At 45.5% G+C, this 20,770-nt stretch overlaps 1 protein-coding gene across 12 annotated transcripts in view; it reads left to right on the top strand.

Moving 5' to 3' along the window:
- The window catches only part of LOC109266145 (phospholipid-transporting ATPase IB), a 635,626-nt gene that overhangs the window by 430,050 nt on the left and 184,806 nt on the right, over positions 1-20,770 (top strand). For all 12 annotated transcript variants that reach the window (XM_053900789.1, XM_053900782.1, XM_053900822.1 and 9 more), the window contains 3 exons: positions 1,185-1,259; positions 8,943-9,065; positions 10,947-11,025. In XM_053900789.1, the coding sequence (XP_053756764.1) occupies positions 1,185-1,259; positions 8,943-9,065; positions 10,947-11,025 (277 nt within the window). The remainder of the gene's footprint in view (positions 1-1,184; positions 1,260-8,942; positions 9,066-10,946; positions 11,026-20,770) is intronic.

Here is a 20,770-nt window from a genome sequence, read left to right as displayed (position 1 = left end):
CATCTGGCAATTGAATTGAGGTGTATTTCATTCGACCCTGTTGGGACTCGGCGAATCCTTTGTGCTAGCTATCGGATTCTGTACAGTTGTGCAACGTAGGCAACGGTTCCTCTCTCAAGAAGCTGATTTTGAAAAATCAGACTCGGCAAAATTTGCGTAGCAGAGTTGGTCTCAACTCTTATTATCATGAGGTAGCTGTTCTGTGTTGCCCGTGTATTTCTCCCATAGTAATGGATTCAGTCTGTCATGATTTTATACCACTAAGGTGAATTCCGTGATTCCCGTGGGATGCTTTAAAGTCTAGCCCCGGATCACTGGAATCCTGTTGTATCCCATAAATTTAGATGACTTTTGAAACAGCAGCATGTTGTATTCCGTTCTTCCATATTCTCTCCCTTCTAAATCAGGGTTTTGTCCATCCTCGCGATGGCTCACCCCTTTTCTGTTGCACTCTCATTGCTCCATAGCTTCTCCTGGTTATGCCCGTCTGATGGCTCCTTCTCTAACGTATTTTTATCCCCGGGTATTTTGCTCTGCAGTTGTTTTTATGTCAGTCGTGCTTAATCAATTAGAATTATAGTCTACTTGAAGACATAAATAATCGCCTACATTTTATTTATTTATACACCCATGTTAAGAAGATGATTTGAGCATGTTCCTTTTGTATTACTGTGTTTTGACCTTTGCTGAGGTGGTGGACGTTTGATTGAGGAGGGTCGCTATTTTATGAGCTAAGAACGTAAGTGACCAACAGAGGAGTTTTTGTTGTTTTTTTTATTTATGGTTTTTATCTGTTTGAAAGTCCTACAAAGATAAATCGCCTTTATCAAATCAACTCCATGGGGAAAAAGAACACGAACTCTGAGACTCTTCCAGTCAATGAGAAAGCGTTGCCACGAAACATAGTCGATGTAAATGAAATATAAGTTGCATTTCTGTAAAGATGTACATATTACCTCTTAAAATTGATGTATGCGTTAAATATAAATTTTCCTTAAAATACCGGTATCCGTAATATCGGGAACTTGCTTTTTATGGAAGAACGACCGCCACGTCCTGTGGCTCCTTATCCCTCAGCAGCTGTGTCCAGCTGGTGGTCCACATTCCCCCCACTCCTTCTTCAGTGAATGGAAACATTTAGGTCAATATTGATATAAAACTTCTTGAACTTTCTTCTCTTTCAGCTTTGGTTCGCCTTTGTTAATGGATTTTCTGGGCAGATTTTATTTGAACGCTGGTGCATCGGCTTGTACAATGTGGTAAGCATTCCCTGTCTCTATCTGATAGCATGCGAAACTTCAGTGACATTCCTTTACTGTTTACGTCTGGGAAGTGTATCTAAGTCAATCATCTGTATACATAGCGGGCAGCACAAATACATCTTTAGAGCCTTTGTTGCTGCGACACATCCCGCAGAAGCCCAAGCTCTCCACACATGGTTTCAATCATAGCAGATCATTCTTGAATAACCCCATGAAATTATTAACCCATATATCTTGATAATAGACCCTTGTTACCTCCTGACTGAATGCCTGCACAACATTTCCATGTTTTTAGCTCAAGTAAAAATTTCTGAGCTACATCTAAGCCTGTTCCGCTTCGTAATTTTATTTCTGAATTCTTAAACATAGATAATGCATGTAGAGTATGTAACCCGGTGTCCATTCGTCCTTCTTAGAAGAGTATCTGTCCTTGTGGGAGAATGTTGTCTTCCACAGCTAGTGCTGCAGTCGTGAACGCTGACTTCCAGCTCCCATGGTGAATGATAATCAGCTTGTTTGGTATTTTTCATGATTTTAGAGTTCTTTTTTCATTACTTCCCTATAGTGGATTCAAAAGCTAGAAAGAAATAGAAACCATAAGCCAAAATGGCGAAGTATAGCTACTTAGCTGTTTGTTTTTCTGGCAGGAAGAACCAGGGTGCTGTAGCCTGGTGCTCTAGAGACCCCAGTACACAACATTGCGAGTTGCGCTTTCCCACTTCTTTTGGACGCTAACTCTGGCATCGCCTGCCCTGTGGGAGTGTATAGTCAGAAACAGCCATCATAGGAAGCTATAGATGGAACTTACCAGACATACAGTGTACATTGTGGGGCTATAAATATTTATACCTTGTATATACGTTTTTGGCTGGATGTTCTAGTCATCGGCTCACACAATCTTTTTTTTTTTTCTTCTTCTTCTTTTTCAGTAGCAACCATGCTAGGGGCCAGGTATAAAATGCTGCATAAGATAGGTTGCCCCAGCCCTGTGTAGCTTGACGGGATAAGAGGGTCAAATGGGTAGACTAAGCTGCCACTGGGCCTGAGTTCAGATCTGATCTTGGGTTTACACAGTGTTGGTGAGTTAGTCGGTGTGCTGCTAGCTGCTAAGTATGCTGGCACATTTATCGCGAATACGTAGGCTCAAAAGGCAAAGGTGACAGGTGGGGAGAGTGGGGCCGAATCAGTGCCCGTTTCTCACCTGTGCTGGAACAGCTGTTCTAACTCACCTACCACATGGATAGCGGCTCGAGGACCTCCCCTCGGACGGATTGCTAACTTTGCAGGACCTAAAACTGTTTGGGGCAGATGAAAATTAGTCTCTGCTCCATAATGATTTAGTGCTGGAAGGGGCCACATCCATGCCCGCATACGGATTTATAAATAGGAAGCTGAGACCCGTGAGGCTCTGCCTGAGAGCTAAGGACTGGTGTAGTGTCGCCTGGTTGGATGATGCATGGAGGTCAGCCCCCCTTTTGTGTTCAGGCCTGAGAGCTGGATCCTTTACTTAGCTGTGTGCAGCCGTGGACAATTCACACCAATCCAACAAACTTGCGTTGAGGGCCTGCTATGCATAAGATGCTGATAGGCTTGGACAGTGTCGGTCAGAATGCGGTCCTCACACCACTTAACCAGGATTTGTGTGAAGATGCAGACGCCTGAGCCCCATCAGAGCTTCTCAGAGAAGTTTGAACACACTTTTTTAAGGATGGTTGTGCGTATGAAAGGTTACGACCCATGGTGACCTTTGATCCCTAGGGCTGGGGATGTGTTGTGTGCTCTCTGTGTCCCCCAGACTATAGAAAAGAGGATATTGCACTAGAGAAGTAAATTTCAAGGTAAAATGGCCCTGCACGTCTGTCACTAAGACCACAGCACAGGTGTTGGAGGGAGCCACCGTGCAGAGCTGGGACAGTCAAGGATCTGTGAAGTCAGAGGGGTTCTGGCCCCCAGAAGTCAGTCATGCTGGAAGGGCCAAACCTTTTGAGAACATGGAAGTTTGTCCCCATAGAAATTATTTTGGTAAATTTAAAAAAAAAAATTTTTTTTAATGTTTATTTTTGAGAGAGAGAGAGAGAGACAGAGCGCTAGTGGGGGAGGGGCAGAGAGAGAGGGAGACACAGAATCCAAAGCAGGCTCCAGGCTCCCAGCTGTCAGCACAGAGCCTGACACGGGGCTCAAACTCACAAGCCGTGAGACCATGACCTGAGCCAAAGTCGGACGCCCAACCAACTGAGCTACCCAGGCACCCCTGTTCTGGTAATTTTTGTTTGAAATAAATTGAAACTAAGAGAAATAGGGGCGCCTGGGTGGCTCAGTCGGTTAAGCATCCGACTTCAGCTCAGGTCACGATCTCGCGGTCCGTGAGTTCGAGCCCCACGTTGGGCTCTGGGCTGATGGCTCAGAGCCTGGAGCCTGCTTCCGATTCTGTGTCTCCCCCTCTCTCTCTGTCCCTCCCCCATTCATGCTCTGTCTCTGTCTCAAAAATAAATAAACGTTAAAAAAAAAATTAAAAAAAAAAAAGAAACTAAGAGAAATATTGCCAAAAGAGTACAAAGAACTCCTGTATTCACATTCATCGATTATTACCATTTTGCCCTCATTTGCATTGCTCTCTCCTTACGCGTGCATAGGTGCAAACGCCCACCAAGGGCACGCATGCACACACCCACAAGCACGCATGTGCACGCACGCACCCACCCCCACAGGCCCTCATGCATACACACACACCAACACAATTATTTTTGAACCAGTTGAAAATAAGACATCAGGCTCCTTACTGCTTAATGCTTTGGAACACAGTTGCTAAGACCATTCTCTTATATCACCACAGTATAATGATCAAAATCTAAAATTTAGAATGGATATGGTACTATTCTCTGATCCTTATTTGTTCATATTCCAGTTTTACCATTGTTGTTCCAATAATGTCCTAGTTAGCAGTTTTTTCCCACTCCTGCCTCAGTGCACAGAGACCCAGTACAAGGGTCTCTGAGTTTGGGACAGTTTGGGACGTCTGAGACGTTCACTAGTGACCCCTATGTGGGGCTGGATTTCCTCTTTCCATTTTCTCCAAACAGCATTTCTGTCTTACTTTTTCTTCTTCTGTACATGCTCTTTAGATTTGATTCCCCAGGCCAGCTAAAGTAGCGAGTCATGGTTTATCATAGCAGATTAAATAGCATAAAAACTGACCTGAAACTCTTAAATCTCTCCAAATAATGAATGAATGCCATCCATTGGATTCCCATCATATCTATAGTCAAATTTCTACATCATTTTATTTTATAGTGACAAGAACCACCATGATCAGATGGATTTCAGCTAGATTTCATCTCTTATTTTATTGAGGTAACTCTTAATGTGCTTTGAACTGTTTGGAAAATTATCTTATTTAATCTTCTCAAGCCAGCATAATTTGAAGGAAAAAAACTATGGGCCAGCCTCATTTGTAAACAGAAATATAAAAATTCTAAATAAATTGTCGGCAAATAGAGTTCAAGAGTGTATCAAAAGAGTAAAATATTTGACCAAGTAGGATTTATTTCAGGAATACAGGAGGTTCAAAATTTTTAAATCTTTCTAAATATCAACAAAAGAAAAAAGAAAAACATGATCCCATCAGCAGATGCTGAGAAAGTATTTGAGGCAAGTCAGCTGCCATTCCCCAAATAAGGACTCTTAAGTAAAATGGGAAAGAAAAGAAGCCAATTAACTATAATCCAGACTATTTATTAAAAAAAAAAACAGTAGCTATTACCATAAATGGTAAAATTCTTAAACTATTTCATTTTAAATAAGAAATTAGTCAGGGATGCCTGAAATCACTATATAATTCAGCACTGGTTTTGGAATTTTCAGCAATTGCCAAGAAAATTTAAAAACTATTACTAGAAAAAAAATGACTTCTGTGCTTATACAAATATGCACACAAAAAGTGGCCTTTTAAATGTGTTCACATATGGCTGTATATCTATAAAACCCCAAACATATCAATAAATCCTAGAATTATAAGAGAATTCATAAGGTGACTAGATCCATAACCAATAACTTCTTTCTATCCTAACAATCGATAGCTTTTTTAACTCTAGCAAGGAGACTTAGAAATGCAAAGGAGTAGTAATTCCTTTCATATACATTGTATAGGAGTAATTTTTATGGTACCAAATAGAAAAAGAAATCCAAAACCTTACTGAAGTATACAAAATAGAGGAGAACAGCTAGCAAGGGATATTATTCTCTTGTATGAGAAGACAGTATCATAAAAAAAAAAAACAAACTCCTCTAAATTGATATATAAATACGTGTATTCCAAATAGAATCCCAGTGATTGGGGCGGGGGGGGGGGGGGGGAGTTGCTCAAAATGATATCGAAGTATAAGTGAAATTAACAAGTACTTGAGAACAAATATGCAGAGTACAAAAAAAGAATCACAAGGGTCAACTTCTTGTCACTAAACATCAGACAGTATTGGCTCAGTTGGTTGAGTGACCGACTTTGGCTCAGGTCATGATCTCACGGCTCCTGAGTTCAAGCCCCGCATCAGGCTCTGTACTGACAGCTCAGAGCCTGGAGCCTGCTTCGGATTCTGTGTCTCCCTCTCTCTCTGCCCCTCCCCCTCTCACTCTCTGTCTCTCTGTCTCTGTCTCTCTCAAAGAATAAATAAACATTAAAAAAAAATTTTTTTTTAAACTTCAGACAATACTATAAACCTGTTGTAACCAAATCAATATGATCCTTACATGAAACTGCACCAATAAGTTAGAGAATCCAGAAGAAAATTCCAGTTTGGGATTCCAGATCTACAATATGTGAGAATTAAATAAACGTCAAAGGTGCTATTTTAGGAAGAGTTTGGATTAATTGTGTTCTGACAACTGGCTCTTTATTTGGAAAAAATAAAATAAAATTGGATGCCTATCTTATACCACATAGATAAATAAATTCCAGATACGTTAAGACTTACATGTGGAAAGTGAAACTGTAAGATTCCTGCACGAAATTCCTAAAAACTTTGATAACAATAATTGGGCACTCAAAGCTCTTCTTGACCATAGAAAACTTAGGCGCTTTTGTATGACAAGAGAAACCATAAAGAAAGCCAGGAGACAGAGTGCATCCGGATTAAAGACAGAGTTGGTATCTGCTATACTCTTAAAAAGTGGATAAACCACAAGTAGAAAATGGACAAAGGGCCTGACTAGACCGTTCACAGAATTGCAAACCCAGATGTCCAACAAATATATAAAAACACGCTGACACGTGTTGGTAGTCAGGGAAATGTAAGTTTTCTTTTAGGTAAGAATTAATATCTTTAAGTTTTTAGCCTGGAGGATATTAAATGTAACACCCAGTGCTGCTGGGGAAGCAGGGACAAGATTACTGTTGTCCTTCATGAAGGGAAAGGTAAATGATTGGAAACTTTTTTGGAAACCACTGAGCAAACATCTTTTAAAATTTAACATGTATCTTTTTACCCTGCAACCCTATTTCTGGGAATCCTTCCCACAGAAATAAAAGATAAAGGTATCTTTGTTATGATACATTATGGACGTTTATTACGTAATGTGTGCGGAAACAAAGGAATACCTATCTGTAGGCGAATGGCTGAAAAAATACGGAGCCTCCGTATTATGAATCACTGTGTGGGGCGGACAAATACTGCTTTAGTGTCAAACCCAGGGGACATGTGAAGCATCCCACAATGTATTGTTTTGCGAGAAAAATACGAAGAAAAATTTGTTTCTATAAAACAGAGAATGGGGGCGCCTGGGTGGCTCCCTCGGTTAAGCGTCCGACTTCGTCTCAGGTCATGATCTCACAGTTTGTGAGCTGGAGCCTTGCATCAAGCCCTGTGCTGACAGCTCAGAGCCTGGAGCCTGCTTCAGATTCTGTGTCTCCCTCTCTCTCTGCCCCTCCCCTGCTCATGCGCGCGCGCTCTCGCTCTCTCTCTCTCTCTCTCTCTCTCTCTCAAAAATAAGTAAACATTAAAAAGAATTTAAAAAACAAGGACAACAAAGAATGATCTATGTGTGTGGTGTGTTAAAGCAGGGGGAGAATATGATAGATCCTACTGGGGGTTGGCCACTGGTGAAGGGGGGACGATGTGAAGTGGGTAGAAAGTCCCGTAAAAAAGGAAAAGAAGCACTACGGATGGTGACGTGAAGCACGCGTGAAAGCACATATAAGGGGAACAACGAGGGTGGGTGGACGTACAGCTGTGCACGGGTTCTGAGATGTTGGCTGGGAGCACCTCCCTTAAACAGATAACTTGTATTATTGTGAGAGGGCCGAGTGCCAGCCCTCTCGATCCTCTTATCCTTGAAATCTGGGGGAGGTTGACATCCCCAGGGCCGTTTTCCTTTCTGCTCCAGGGTGAACGAGGATCATGGGAGTTTTGTGGGCCTTATTCCACCACATCTCTGATTGTTTTAGCCTAATAGATTTGGAAAAGGCCTATTTATCTGGACTCGGGCTCCCGGTAGCTGGTGACACAGAGCTCTCAGAGACACGCATCCAGTTCCCACGGGCTTGAGAGTTTGCTGGGTTTGTGGGCAGGGATTTGCTCGGTGCTGATGCCGAGCAGTGAGTGACCCGGCCTGTGACCTCTTCCCAGAACCACGTAAGAGAATGACCTTACTTTCCGGGCTGAAATGGCATGCTGAGTCCCAATTTCTTCTTTAGGATCTGGCCTTCTCTTTCCCAGACTCAGTCAGGAGCGTGCCAGTCCCCTGTAGATTACAGGTAAAGGTCGTGGTCTCAGCAGGCACCAGGAGACTCGTTGTCGTGGCAGGTTGCTCTGTCTCCTTCCCAGCCTCGTCTTGTGCCACGTCCTCAGCCAGCCACCGTGCCGGAAGTCTTAGGAGTCCTCACCCCACCCCCGAACGTGCCACCTGTGTTCCTACCTGAAGCTTTGCGAGGGGTGCTCGTTTCACGGGAGTGTTCCCTTCTGCGCCCCTCTCCCCGGCCTCCCTCTTCATCCCGCCAAATCCCGTAGGTCCAGTACCTTACAGGTCAGGCACTCTTTGGTCCCAGAACCCTTTCCTGACTTTCCCTTCTCCTTCCCCATCGTCTCCCCCATGAGTAGTTTCGCAGAGCACCGACTCGTAGGTGTTTATTTATACGCGGGCTGCCTGCCGCCCGTCTCCAGCCCTGCAGTAGACAGAGCTCCTGCGGGTCAGGGACCTGCTTCTTTTCCTCCGCCTTCTATACATATTCCTGGTGCTTATCACGGCGTCTGGCCCATAATTCATTCCCAAGAAATGTCTGTCAGATGAATAAATGGGTGAAGTACCTCGTGCTTCCTGAAATTTGAGTATAAAATCAGGATGGGAAGTTGTAAAATCGCGCCTCGGCGACGCTAACAGGAAGGCGCAGCACCCCACAAAGCCACCGAAACCACCGCTCGCTTGACAAAGGAAGGTAGCTGTTAATTGAACGTGGTTTCTTAGCTAATCAGATATTTATGGTGTTGCGTTTCGCGTCCAGTGCATTCGTTTTATGCTGATGGAGTAACAAGTAAAAACGGTCTCTCGTGTATTCTCTTTGTTTGGAGGGTGCCTGGGGAGCTGTGAATCACTGAGGCTCAGGTCTGGACTTGACTGAAAATTAAGTCATCGTTCCGTGGAAGCGAAACACTCGGGAAGGCCTCTTTTAATGGCTCGTTGTTCTCCACACAGATTTTCACAGCGTTGCCACCCTTCACTCTGGGAATCTTCGAGAGGTCTTGCACCCAGGAGAGCATGCTCAGGTTCCCACAGCTCTACAAGATCACCCAGAACGCGGAAGGCTTCAACACAAAGGTAAATGACGCTCGCCCACAGTCGTCGCCTCAGAAGCGCGTAAGCGGCGTGCTTCGTCTTCCGGCTCTGGTTACCTGCCTGAGAGGTCAGAGAGAACGTTTGAGAAGAGTTGAGGCCCCAGCCCTCTCCAAAGTATAGCCAGCCGGTGAATTCCAGATGCCGAGTCGGAAAGGAAGCTTCCGCGTTGCACGTTCAGTTCCTGTTTGTCGACTCCTTTGCTCTTGTCCCCGTGTGCCTTTGATTGCACCTGAGTAGAGGTGTCCTATAGGTTCAGCCCATGGGGTCCTGGGGCCCAGCAGACATTTAATAAAACCCGTTGGGGATGCGGTAATTCTCTATGTCTACTTAGTTTTTTGGGCCATTGTAGTCTACCTGCAATTGGTCTGGCCAGTGGCGCCCATGGCCCTGGGTCCTGTGGGATCAGCCGTCAGAGACTCCCCTTCCCTTCATAAAGCCCCACGATGAGGCCAGTGGGGAGCTTCCCTAACAGACTTCTCGCCACCTGTGGCTTGGTTTTTCAGTTACAAGAAAAGGTTTCTTTAGTCAGTGAGTAAAATTGGCCAGATGTCAACACGGGAATCAAGGCATTGGTGGGTATTTCTTTTTCAGCCTGGAGAATCAACCAGAAGAGAGAAGGCACCTAGACCTAAAAGATGCCTAAAAGGCATCTAGACCCAAGCAGCCCTGCAGAGGGCCGAGCGGAAGCTGGGTTAGGCTAGGGGTTGCCGGGATTCTGCCATCAAGCCTGGCAAGGGGGACCTCCCAGGGTCTGCCAGTCACAGCTAAGCGGCAGGGTGGTTGAGTCTCACTGGCCAGAAGGGAAGACCTGTGCCTGGTTTGGTGCAGGATGCCTCCTTTGCCATGTTTCTGTCTCAGATTTTTGTGCAGGAGGGGGTTAGGGGGTTGAAACAGAGGTTCATTTTAACATTTTAACAGAGGTCAGTTAAAACACAGGGCGCTGGTTGTGTGCATGATCTGCTTGGGTAGCCACCGGGGCCTTGGTAAGGGTGACAGAGGGTGAGACTTATTTGCGGACACCTTGAAGATTTTTTTTTTTTCTTTTGAGGGGATAGGTGAGGCGGTCAGGGAAAAGGCAGGAAAAAAATGAACTTTTCAAATGGGAAAATCCCATTGTCTTATCATTTTTTTTCATTATTGTCTGTCTCCCCACCACTACTTAGGATCAAACTGTAGGACAGTCCCCGGAACAATCTGTAGATGTTTGAATAAACTCAAGCTGGTGTCAGTATGGTAGTTCGGTCATCTGAGTAGTTAAAGAGATCCTCGAAATGCATTTATGAAACTCTGGTTTGGAAGAAACTAAACTTTGCGTTCTCTTGTTTGACCTTTCAAGTGTTAAAGAGTTTTAAACGTGGATGATATTAACCAAACTCCTAGAAGTGAGCAAGTTGGGCGGGAGGGATTTCAAAAAGCAAAACAAAACAGCGAGAGCGTGGTGTAGGAATCCACGTTTAAGGCGTTTTCAGCGTTTTCAAAACATTTCTGTCTCTTGTTAACAATTTTGACCTAATACCCTTCTCTTTCTAGATGATTGTACAATTGTGTTGTCTTTTTTATGATTATTTAAAAAAAGGATTGTAATTCATTTTTTTGGATGTGGACCGATTGTATATCGCTCTATGTATATGGCCATATACATTCAGGTCTTTGTAGTAAGGTGATATTATCTGGAGATCGTCCAGTCATTTGTACGTAAAAATGAGGAAATAGGTATTTTTTTTTTTAACTTCAAGAATAATACCGTGCTTCTGCAGCGACGCAGCACCCTGCCAGTATCCTTCACAATGAGCAGTCTGTTGAGTTGCACAGAGGTCAAGAGTTGTGGGCAGCTCCTGACTCCCTTGGTTTGTTTTCCCTTAGGTTTTCTGGGGTCACTGCATCAACGCCTTGGTCCACTCCCTCATCCTCTTCTGGTTTCCCATGAAGGCACTGGAGCATGGTAACGGCTTCATGACCTCAACTGTCAGCAAGTAGCTCTGCGGTCCCCCTGGTGCCAGTTGTTCACGATTTCCACCCCCCCCCCCCCGGTTCTGCAGACCTAGAGATCACAAGAACACATTTTCGAAGAAAAACATACCTAAAATCTAATGAGAGCGAGGGCTCAGGTTTATAGCTTGTAGGTTTCATCCATTCTGGCTCCGAGAGCCCGTTTTCTTTCCAGTTGCCTGGAGAGTTTAAATGCTAGGAATTCTAAACTTTCTTTTTAATAACCGTTTGAGGCGAGGATCTCGAAGCAAAGCACGGCACTGTAATGAAACATCGATGCCTCCCGTCCGCGAGTTTGACATTTTCGGTTAATTACTTGGGCTTTCGTTTTCCACCCTCACGGACCTATATGCAGAGTAACTCAAATCTCGTGAGAGCCTAACCTCACACCCCATTTCCTGAAAGAGTTGCCTTTCCTTGACATACACGTTTCAAGCAAACTGTTAAGGTTTGAGGACTGATTCTCTCGACTGGGTTTAGTCCTCCCTCCAGCTGGATGAGGGCATGTGAGAAATGCAGCTGACTCAATATATCCAAAATGTTTCCTCCTAAGGAGAGACACATCTTTTAGTCCCAGAAAAGGAAAATGTATCATGAGAATGCTTCTCTTTCATCCCTCTCAAATAGTAATAATCCCCCGGGGAAAAATTACTCCGAATGTTGACTAGACAAGGCCTTTTATTGTTCAGAGAACCAAAGAATATGAAGCCTACAAGCCTCTTTGTTTCTGTGTCAATGTGTTTTGTGCTTCAAACAGAAATGATTCATCCTCGCTGATAGTCTTCAGCCTATTAAATACTGACAGTTGGAGAATATGCATGCACAGCCAATTTATTATACCCTGTGACCTGTTCTCTGAGTCTCATCAGACCTCCTTGTCCTGGAAGGGTCCCTAAGTCTCCAGATCAGAAAATAAAATGTCCTGCTTCTAGACCCACCCCCACAAGGGACATTCTAGCAGAATCGTGTCCTTTTAACTCTAAAGCTTTCCTGTGATTCATTTTTACTCAGAGTAGATCTTCACATATTTTGAATGAGCAGGGGTTCCAAAGAGTGCTGAGTGTGGTTTGTTGTAGAAGCCCTGCCAATTTGGTGATAGAAGCAGCCATCACTGTGTCAGGACGGACTGGCAATGGGAAGCAATGGGAACAATTTGGGGGGGGGGGCACCTGGGTGGCTCAGTTGGTCAAGCATCCGACCCTTGATTTGGGCTCAGGTCATGACCTTGCGGTTTGTGAGATCGAGCCCCACATCAGGCTCTGAACGGACAGCATGGGGCCTACTTGGGATTCCCTTTCTCCCTCCCTCCCTCTGCCCCTCCTCTCTCTCTCTCTCTCTCAAAATAGTAAAAACAAACAAGCAAACAATTGTGGCAGTTGTCCCCTTGGCCCACACGCAGGGAGACACAGGGAATGGTGTGGACTGAGCACAATGGCTATCTCTAGGCCCCTTCCCCTTCTTATCGAGACGTTGCACTCTGGTCCTAACTCCAAAGTGCTTGCCTTGGGACTCTCAGAAGATTTGTAAGATGGTCATTTGCTTGTCTGCTTCCAAAAGAACTAACGTGGCCCATTCTGCGGTAGGGGCAGGGGTTTTCCAATCCTAGAGTTATGATTATGTGCTTCGAGCTTGTGGCTTGTGGTTTGTGGCAGAATTGTTACAGTCAAGCTATAGTCCATTATGTAGATCTATTCGTTCACCTCACGCAGCCTGTGTTGAAAAGCAGACAGACTCCCGAAAACTTACTTTACCTGAGAGATAACACCACATGAATTTCAGGTTCGTTTCTGCCACCCTGTCTGCTTCCCTCAAATTTGGCAATTTGCCTAACAGCCAGCCAATAACATGAGTTTTTCCAGTTTGCGTTATCATCACCAATGCCATTATTTCATTGTGTTCAGTAAGCCCGCAGCATGGGGTTTTCTTTTCATTGTGTTGTAAACATTAACCTATTGAGTGAACCTGTGTAAGACAAAATAAATTGCAAATATTAAGTATGTTTGGCAGAGAATTGTAGGAGACCATTGGAGTTCTTGTTCATTAGTTGACTTCCTGTAACAAATGAATATTTTAGAATGAATTTCTTAATTCTCACGATTAATGGGTAGCAAAAATGGTTGTATACTGCTGCTCTTTAACCTCATTCCCGTGATGCTGATGTCCACTGCTGCTCTTTAACCTCATTCCCGTGATGCTGACGTCCAAGGCACCGTGGTGGTTGATGAGGGTGACAGGTAAATAAATCAACGTGGGTCTTACCATCACAGAGTTTGTAGTCTGATAAGGGAGACTGGATTCACACGTGGAAGCTTCTAGTACAAAGTAGAATATTATTGCCTCAAGTAAAATACGCCTGGCGAGCTATGGGATTTTGGAGGGCTGAGAGAGAAATGCCTTTCATTTGGAATTGCTGTTAGAGAGGACATTTAGGTTTAGCCTGAAAGTCCAAGCAGGATCGAGACATGTAGGCATGGAAGGAGGAGCCGGATACAGTGGGGAATTTCAGGGCTGATGTGGAAAGCTTCGAGGAGCTGATCCCTTCAAGGGTAGAAGACCGGAAAAGGTTTGAGAAGGTGGGTGAAAGCCGGACGGCACAGGGCTTTGCATGCGAGGTGAAGAAGTTGGGACTAAAGATGTTAAGTGAAGAGTCACGTAGCATTTAGATCAAGGAGAGTATTATGATCAGAGCAATCTGGGGTGGGGGGGGGCCAAACGTGTGATGTCAGATAAGGTGAGTGGTAGAAGGAAAACCATTTGTGTCTCCAGGCATCGCAGGGAGCGTTTCAGCAGAGTTAAACCCAGGAAATGGGAATGTGTTTAAGGAGGAGGGAGCATGTGTTGAGAACTTCTGTATTCAGAACCGTGGCGTCTCTCTGACGTGCCCTGACCCCGAGAGTGCGCAGATATAGATTCCGCCTCTCTTACCCTCTGGCGGCTTGCGGAAGGTGGGAGCCGATGACCAGCAAGCACGGATGGAACTACTGAATGGCCAGAGTGCTGAGTGCTACGGGGACACAGCCTAGTCTAGTGGGTCGAGGAAAAGGCTTCTCCAAAGAAATGACATGTATGTTTTTGAAAGTTGAGGAGGGGGTGGCCAAGTGGGGCAGGGGAGGTGTGGGGGAAGGTGGGGAGAAGGAGCATCCCTGGCCCAACCAGGCAAGCACGCGAGCACCCGCACAGGCCGTGGACAGTATTTACCGGTGTGGGAGCCGGGGAGGGGGCGGGGACCCGGACTGCAGACTTTGTTCAGCCTCCGATGAGCATTTCAGGATGCTGGACAGTGAATGTCAGTAACCTCCCCTCCTTGTCTCCCAATCCTAATGCAACGATAATAAACCGAAGCACGTCTTCACGTATTTCCAATGTTCCCTCCGGGGTCAGCAACAGCACCCACGGTCGAGACAGCTACAGCACAGAGGCGGCGGGAGTGGCTGGAAAGGAGGGCAGAGAGGTTAGGTGAGGGTCGCGTCACGAAAACCTGGGTGGGCACTTTTCTCGGGGAGGGGTTGGAGGTGAGAAAACTGCTGTGCAGAAAAACACATGAGGGTTGGCAGGAAGATGAGGGTTTTCTTTGGGCGTGGGTGCGGGTAGGGAGAGGAGAGTCAGTGGTGGAGATTCAGAAAGGTGGCAAGTTTGAGAAGATAGGGACTCTTGCTGGGATTACTGGTGCGTGCTGATTGACAGTCTCAGATAGAAATGAGTTCTCATGACACTTTGAATTTCCGCTTAGAGCAATGTTATCACCCAACCCCCAAAGACACCTGATCTGAGACAAATTAAGGCACTTCCAAGGCAGGGAGGGTCCTGATCTGACAGAGGAGTCCCTCCTTCACCCCCAGGTCCTGCCTGAAGCTGTTCCTTGGACTCCTCCCCACACCCGGGGCCTTAAAGGAGTTTTGCCTGACAGGCTAAGGTCCCTAGAGTATTTCATTCCTGTCATCGACGCACGCTTCGTGGATTATGTCCCAAAGACAGTGGATTTTACTAGGGAGTTCTCTGTCCACCATCCGTGAAGAGAGGCACAGGTACATACCAGCGTTGTTCACTCTGGGCACGTGGTTGTTGGGAAGGAGTATTTTTGAGAAGGTGTGAGCACGCCATTCATTCCTTAGAAAGGTTCCAGGAATCTTGCTTTGCTTATGTCTGCGTGGTTTTGGATAGACCTTTCAAAGCACTCCTTTGCTGATGGAGTTTGTGACGACTCCTTTCAAGTTTCAAAATAAAATTTTCCACTCGGGCAATTCAGCAAATCAGATTTCTCCCGACCATCACAGCCTTACGCTCAGGCCCGTGGCCCATCTGCAGCTCCCACGCTTTGACGTGAAAAGCGATTCTAGGTTAAAAGCAGAGATGTCACCTTTGCAGGGACTGAAATGCATCAAGACCCTTGATGTCAGGCCACACTCAGGTTTTCCATTGGTGGATCCAGTCTGCATATTTGAGCAATCCTCCTTGAAGTGGAATGTGGCGATTGGCAAAAGAAAGCAAAATCAGGTTTGACTTACCAAAAGGAAATTTTCAGATTTTTCTTGATGAAATTTAAGAGGGGGGAGGGTGTGACGAGAAAAGAGAATACACTTACCAGCCGAGAAAAATTCCTGAAACGTTTCTCAATTCTTCACAGTCTACACCCTGGAAATCACTCCCACCCCTTTTCAGAAGGAAAAGTACCACAGGGATACTTATTCCTCTGGCATCATTAAGCAGCAAGGTCTTTTAAGATTTCTGGAAAAGGCTATTTTCTACTTTTTAATCAACGTGCTGCTGGAAGATCAGTTTTACAAACTGTGCACACGTATAACATGAAACGTGACATACTTCTCTGCCTGTGGCATCACTGGGCCGTTTTCGCTTGAACTATTTACGATCTACGCCCAGTACTGCAAAGTTGGCTCTGTCACGTAAATCCTAATGACTTGCCTTGCTTCCCCTTAAGCTGAGTGTGGGCAAGGCTGCCCTTGTTCTCTGGGCTTGCAAGTTCTTAAACTCAACTATTCGTTCATTGAAAAGAAGGCGCTAAATGAGTCTGTTCTCTGTGCCAGGCCAGCACTGGTTTCTGGGCATCCCGTAGGGAGCCAATATTGCTCTAATGTTCCCCTAACCTACCTGATGGCACTACATCCTGGACCAGTCGGGAGGGTGTTGCTACTACAGTTTATCCACAAAATGCTGTATTTGTTTCTTTAAAAATTCTTATAAAGTTTGTTTATGAGAGAGGGAGAGAGGGGAGGAGTGGGGGAGGGTCAGAGAGAGAGGGAGAGAGAGAATCCCAAGCAGGCTCCACGCGGCCAGCACGGAGCCCAGTGCGGGGCTCAAACTCACATGCCTGAGCCAGAACCAAGAGTCTCAGACGCTCAGCCGACTGAGCCACCCGGGCACCCCCAAAACGCTGTATTTTCAAGTAAGGGATGTGAAACAAGAAGCCGATGTTTCGTTCCCCTTGAAGAGTCACGGCTGTGCTCCGCACAGGTTTTAAAAGATCTACGACACGTGAGAAAGATCCAGGGACGAACGTCAGATGCTAAGTGGGACGGAAAGGGGACTGGTAACCCTCCATATGTCCTCTGCCACTTGGAAACTTCTGAGTGGCCAGGGTAGCGGAGGATGTTCATAAGACCCTGAAGCATGTACGTGAAGTGAATGGGCCTTGCTCACTAAAATCTAGAAAAATGGAATGTGTTGGGAGCTTTTTAGATGTTTATACAAATGAAACTACTGCTTATAAATCTAAATAACTCATCACTAATCCAATCATAATATACTGAAAATAAAACCAAGTCTCCAAATTCAAATTCAGAACATTTTTTTTCCTATTTGGGTTTGTTTTCAACCCAATGACCCATTGAGGGAATGCTCAGACTTTGTCCTTTTATCTGTCGCACCGATGTTTGGAAACACAGAGCTGGGCTGGAGCCTCATTGTTGTCATTCAGTTAAATATTTCTTATTTTCTTAAATATCCGCTGTCTCTTTTTAAAACATATTTTTAAAGTTTTATTTATTTTGAGAGCGAGCGCGAGAGAGAGAGACAGCACAAGTGGAGGAGGGGCAGAGAGAGTGGAGAGAGGGAGAATCCCACGCAGGCTCCACACTGACAGCATAGAGCCCCACGCAGGGCTCGAACCCACAAGCTGCTAGGTCGTGACCTGAGCTGAAATCAAGAGTTGGACAATTTAACCAACTAGGCCACTCAGGCACCCCTCAGCGTCCCTTCTAATAAACCCTGTGTTACATGTATTTGAAACAGTTGGGTTTGGTGTAATGCTTGTAAGAAGCGTGAGCCAGAGTCCCAGATTTCACGAACCCTTATAACTTTATCAGGAAGTTGAATTGAAGTGCGTTAGCAAGGGTGGGAATAGACTGTAACAACCCCCAGATCTTAGAGGCGTAACCCATTAAAAGCTTATTTCTTAGTCGTGTCACCATCAAATGGATGAGTGCATTGGGCATATTTTCTTTTCTTTGATTTTTTGGTTTATTTTTGAGGGAGAGAGAAAGTGTGCATGCACAAACGGGGGAGGGGCAGAGAGAGAGAGAGGGAGGGAGAGAGAGAGGATCTGAAGTGGGCTCTGTGCTGACAGCAGAGAGCCTGATGCAGGGCTCAGACTCCGGAACCATGAGGTCATGACCTGAGCCGAAGTCAGGCGCTTAACCAACTGAGCCACCCAGGCACGCTGAGCATATTTTCTCATTTTCCGTGTTTTTGATGCTCTGATGACTGGGGCCTTGATCCTGAAGAGACCATCCTTCCCAGGGCTACCTAATTCCTAGAGAGAGCAAAGGACTCCCTTGCAACAATGTCTGTGATACTCAGATCAACCAGTCCGGAGCCGACACCCCCAACCATCTAATCTATTAACTTTCACATACCAAGCAATATTCTCCCTGCCCTGAATCACCCCGGGGCCAGATACCAGACAACTAGGGATCACCCCTGTAACCCAGAGTCTGCTGAAATTATTCACACCATCCAGTCCTAAGCTTACACAGCATACCTGCCCTGCCTTGCCCATTCCATCCCCCAAAAACCCCAGTAAAGGCTCTGGACCATGCTCTCCCCTATCGTCGCCTTCCTCCTGACTGACCCTGGTGCTTCCCCGTGTGGCCCTGCGTGGCATCCATGGCTCCTGTTTCTAGGGATCTGTAAGCATGAACTTCCTTCACGACCTCGTTTCCATGTCTGCATATCTTACCATACCTCATTAAAACAAATCCTGGGTGCGTTTCAATGTAAGGGGGCAAGGGGACTCCACATCATGACCCCTGAGTTCACCCTCAGCCTTAACATCGGCAGGGCAGAGAGCCAGGAGAGGGAGTGGTTTCTCCTGATCATGTCTGGCATCTCCTGCTCATGTGTGATTGGCACAGACTAGTCACAGGGCCCTCCCTAGGTATGAGGGGCTAGGGAGTGCTATTTAGCTGTGCACCCGAGAATAAGGCACAAGTCTGCGGCCTTTGACTTTGACATTCAAGTTTACTTTCCACCGTTTTTACCACCTTTTTTTTTCTTAACTACCTTTTTGAAATCCATTTTTAGTAAACAACAGTGAAAAACACATTAAAATTTGAGTTTCATCCTTAACTTTCTCCATCAGTAACGGCAGTAGAGAGGAGAAAATCCAGCAAAAGGCTTATATAACCAGGAACTCAACCCAGCACTGGTTATGAATGTAATTATAATCACTAACACTTGTATAAACTCTACCTTCTGTAAACTCTTTCCAATATTTTATACCACTCTTTACCGAGAAAGGAAAAAATAAATTTTCTCTTCACGAATACATAGCATTGGAAGCAGAAAAGAATAGTTTCAATCACAGAGCCAGCAGTCAAGGTATTTGAGCAGGGTGAGTTCTAAAAGTTTGTCAATTAGTGAGTTGACATTTGAGATACATCTTCACTTTCAATACCGTACTAATCTAGTAGTACCTGGTTGGGGAGTACCTCCTCGAACGTCTAGAGTCTTAAGAGGCCCAAAGAACAAGATGGAGTAATGATACCCTGTTAATATTCTGGAATAAGGGCTCCTGGAAGTTCTGAAGCCAAAGGGCGGGGAGAGGGAAAGCAAGAGAAACTTGGCATCCGACCTTCAGCCAAAATTCTTGGCAGGTGCCTTGCCGTCAAGGGAATGGTGCCCCCCACCTCCGTTCTCCCTACTGAGTCATAATGTACGTGAGGTGCCTGGGATTTCTAATTCAGGTGTTCCACAGATTCTTACGACATTAAAAATGCACATATAAATTCACCATCTGTTTTCTTGATTATTAAATCCTGTCTTCCCTGACTGTACGGGACCGTGCTATAACTTTGTCTTCAGATTTTGCTTTTTGTCAGAGCCATTTCTGGATACGTTCTTGTGGTTTAATGATGTAATGCTTTTAACAAGCTTTTAATTGAAATGGCATCTTTATAAAATGTCACCAACCTAGCCCTTTGGAATACTCTGAAGTAAGTTCCTTGATCATTCTGTCTGCTTAGAAAATGAGACATACTTTCCTTACAAATCACGGGTTTTCCCACAAATATTTTCAAAGAGGTTCTTGCATGCAGCATTTCTGGGCTGTCGCTCCTGATGTGGAGAGTCCGTGTGGTTTTGTCTCAACGGTCCACAATAGTCTGTTTTAGTGACTTTTTCTAAACCACACTTGGCTGATCTTACGCTACGTTGGCCCCTGGATCCGACCAGATATTGCAAATACTGTCAGTCTGGAAGAACAGTGTCACCCACTGCGGTGGGCCAATGGATCCTGAAGCCCCAGTGTGATATCGGCCTTTAAGAGAATGTGCTAACTCTACCCGGGACAGTGTCTCCAACTCTGTCACTTATGTTTAACCCTTTTGATGCATATAGTAAACCCCATCGTTCTAGTAGGCTTTATGTCACATGTAGCCACAGTAAAATCATTCTAAATTTTTCCTCTTCCTTTAGGTTCTCCACTGTATGGAAATCTTCCGATGGGTTTTGGAGAGAGGCGAGCATCGCCTCTCTCATTTCATCTCTCACCCGGGTGAATTCGATCCCCGGTTGGCAAAAGGCTGACTGGTCCCAGTTTAGTTACATGCCAGCTGTTCTGGTGCCGTAGGGAGCTGAATCCTTCTTGCTGCTACCCCTGCTCGGCTAAGCCTTTGTGTGCTGATAATGATGGCTTTCTGGTGGGAAGTACACCGCCGTCCTGCTGGTGAAGATAGGGAAACAAAGGTTTGGGGAGATTACATCGCTCCGCGTGCAGTCTTGACGGATCTCTCGTGTTAGGGACCTTTTGAGAGCCTTGCGTGGTTCGGGCCCTGCCCACCTCATCATCGTGGCCCCACGCCCACCCTGCACGGCTCACCCCTCACCCCCCTGGGCGGGGGTCTGCCTGCATGCCCCTCCGCAGGCTCATTTCCTTTTGCCCTTTCCCCTCTCACCGCCCCCTTCCTCCCAAATAGCCATCTACCCCACCCCATGCTGCTCTGCCTGAAGTGGTGTTCTCACCGTCATTTCCACAGACGGTGGCCAAATGATGTTCTGAAGGCTGGCTTGGGGACCTCAACCACTCACCTGGGTTTGGGGGCTACTTTTTCCCTTTGAAAAAATCACTGGAGATGTTACATGTCTGAGTGAAATAAAAACAGCCAAACGACAGGAAAGATGTTTTCCTGAGTGGGTTGTTGGAGTCATAACAGTGCTATTCGGTTTAAGCAACGTGGGAAGAAATA

This window comes from Panthera pardus, unplaced genomic scaffold (assembly GCF_024362965.1).
Source record: "Panthera pardus isolate Hobbes unplaced genomic scaffold, ASM2436296v1 HiC_scaffold_1, whole genome shotgun sequence".
Classification (NCBI taxonomy): domain Eukaryota; kingdom Metazoa; phylum Chordata; class Mammalia; order Carnivora; family Felidae; genus Panthera; species Panthera pardus.
Note: the sequence above shows the minus strand (reverse complement) of the source record. Positions and strands in the feature narration are given on the sequence as shown.